Raw genomic sequence first — 727 nt, forward strand, 5'->3', positions numbered from 1 at the left:
TCTTTCCGCCATCTTTCCGTGCCGCCATAATGGTGCGCATGAATGTCCTGGCTGATGCTCTCAAGAGTATCAACAATGCCGAAAAGAGAGGCAAACGCCAGGTTCTTATTAGGCCGTGCTCCAAAGTCATCGTCAGGTTTCTCACTGTGATGATGAAGCATGGTTACATTGGCGAATTTGAAATCATCGATGATCACAGGGCTGGGAAAATTGTTGTGAACCTCACAGGCAGGCTAAATAAGTGTGGAGTGATCAGCCCCAGGTTTGATGTGCAACTGAAAGATCTAGAAAAATGGCAGAATAACCTGCTCCCGTCCCATCAGTTTGGTTTCATTGTACTGACAACCTCAGCTGGCATCATGGACCATGAAGAAGCAAGATGAAAACACACAGGAGGGAAAATCCTTGGATTCTTTTTCTAGGGATGTAATACATACGTGCAAATAAAATGCCTCAGAGGGGGGAAAAAATGAGTTTGACATTCTCAGGAGTGACTTTTTTGTACCCAAATATCACTGCTATCACTGCATTACTAAATAATATTTGCTTGCTCCTGTTTATTAATCATGTACAGCCACTGATCTAAGAACCTTATATGTATTAACTCATTAATTAAATCTACAAATGACTGGCTCTGTCCATGAAGTAAATTATTTAAAGATAATGAAACATTCTTAAGGGGTTTAGAACTTCCGTAGTTATTAAACAAAATACATTAGGATTTACC

The 727-nt window shown here is 40.2% G+C and overlaps 1 protein-coding gene across 1 annotated transcript; it reads left to right on the forward strand.

Annotated features, from left to right (window-relative positions):
* LOC309825860 (small ribosomal subunit protein uS8-like) lies at positions 1–460 on the forward strand. Its single transcript, XM_082659637.1, has one exon. The coding sequence runs from the start codon at positions 30–32 to the stop codon at positions 381–383; it is 354 nt and encodes a 117-aa protein (XP_082515763.1). The 5' UTR covers positions 1–29; the 3' UTR covers positions 384–460.
* The last annotated feature ends 267 nt before the right edge of the window (positions 461–727 follow it).

This window comes from Grampus griseus (assembly GCF_964374135.1).
Source record: "Grampus griseus genome assembly, chromosome: 1".
NCBI classification, from domain to species: Eukaryota; Metazoa; Chordata; class Mammalia; order Artiodactyla; family Delphinidae; genus Grampus; species Grampus griseus.

What these genes read in the sequence shown, in the direction of transcription:
- LOC309825860 (XM_082659637.1), top strand. Translation starts at nt 30, where the DNA reads ATGGTGCGCATGAATGTCCTGGCTGATGCTCTCAAGAGTATCAACAAT.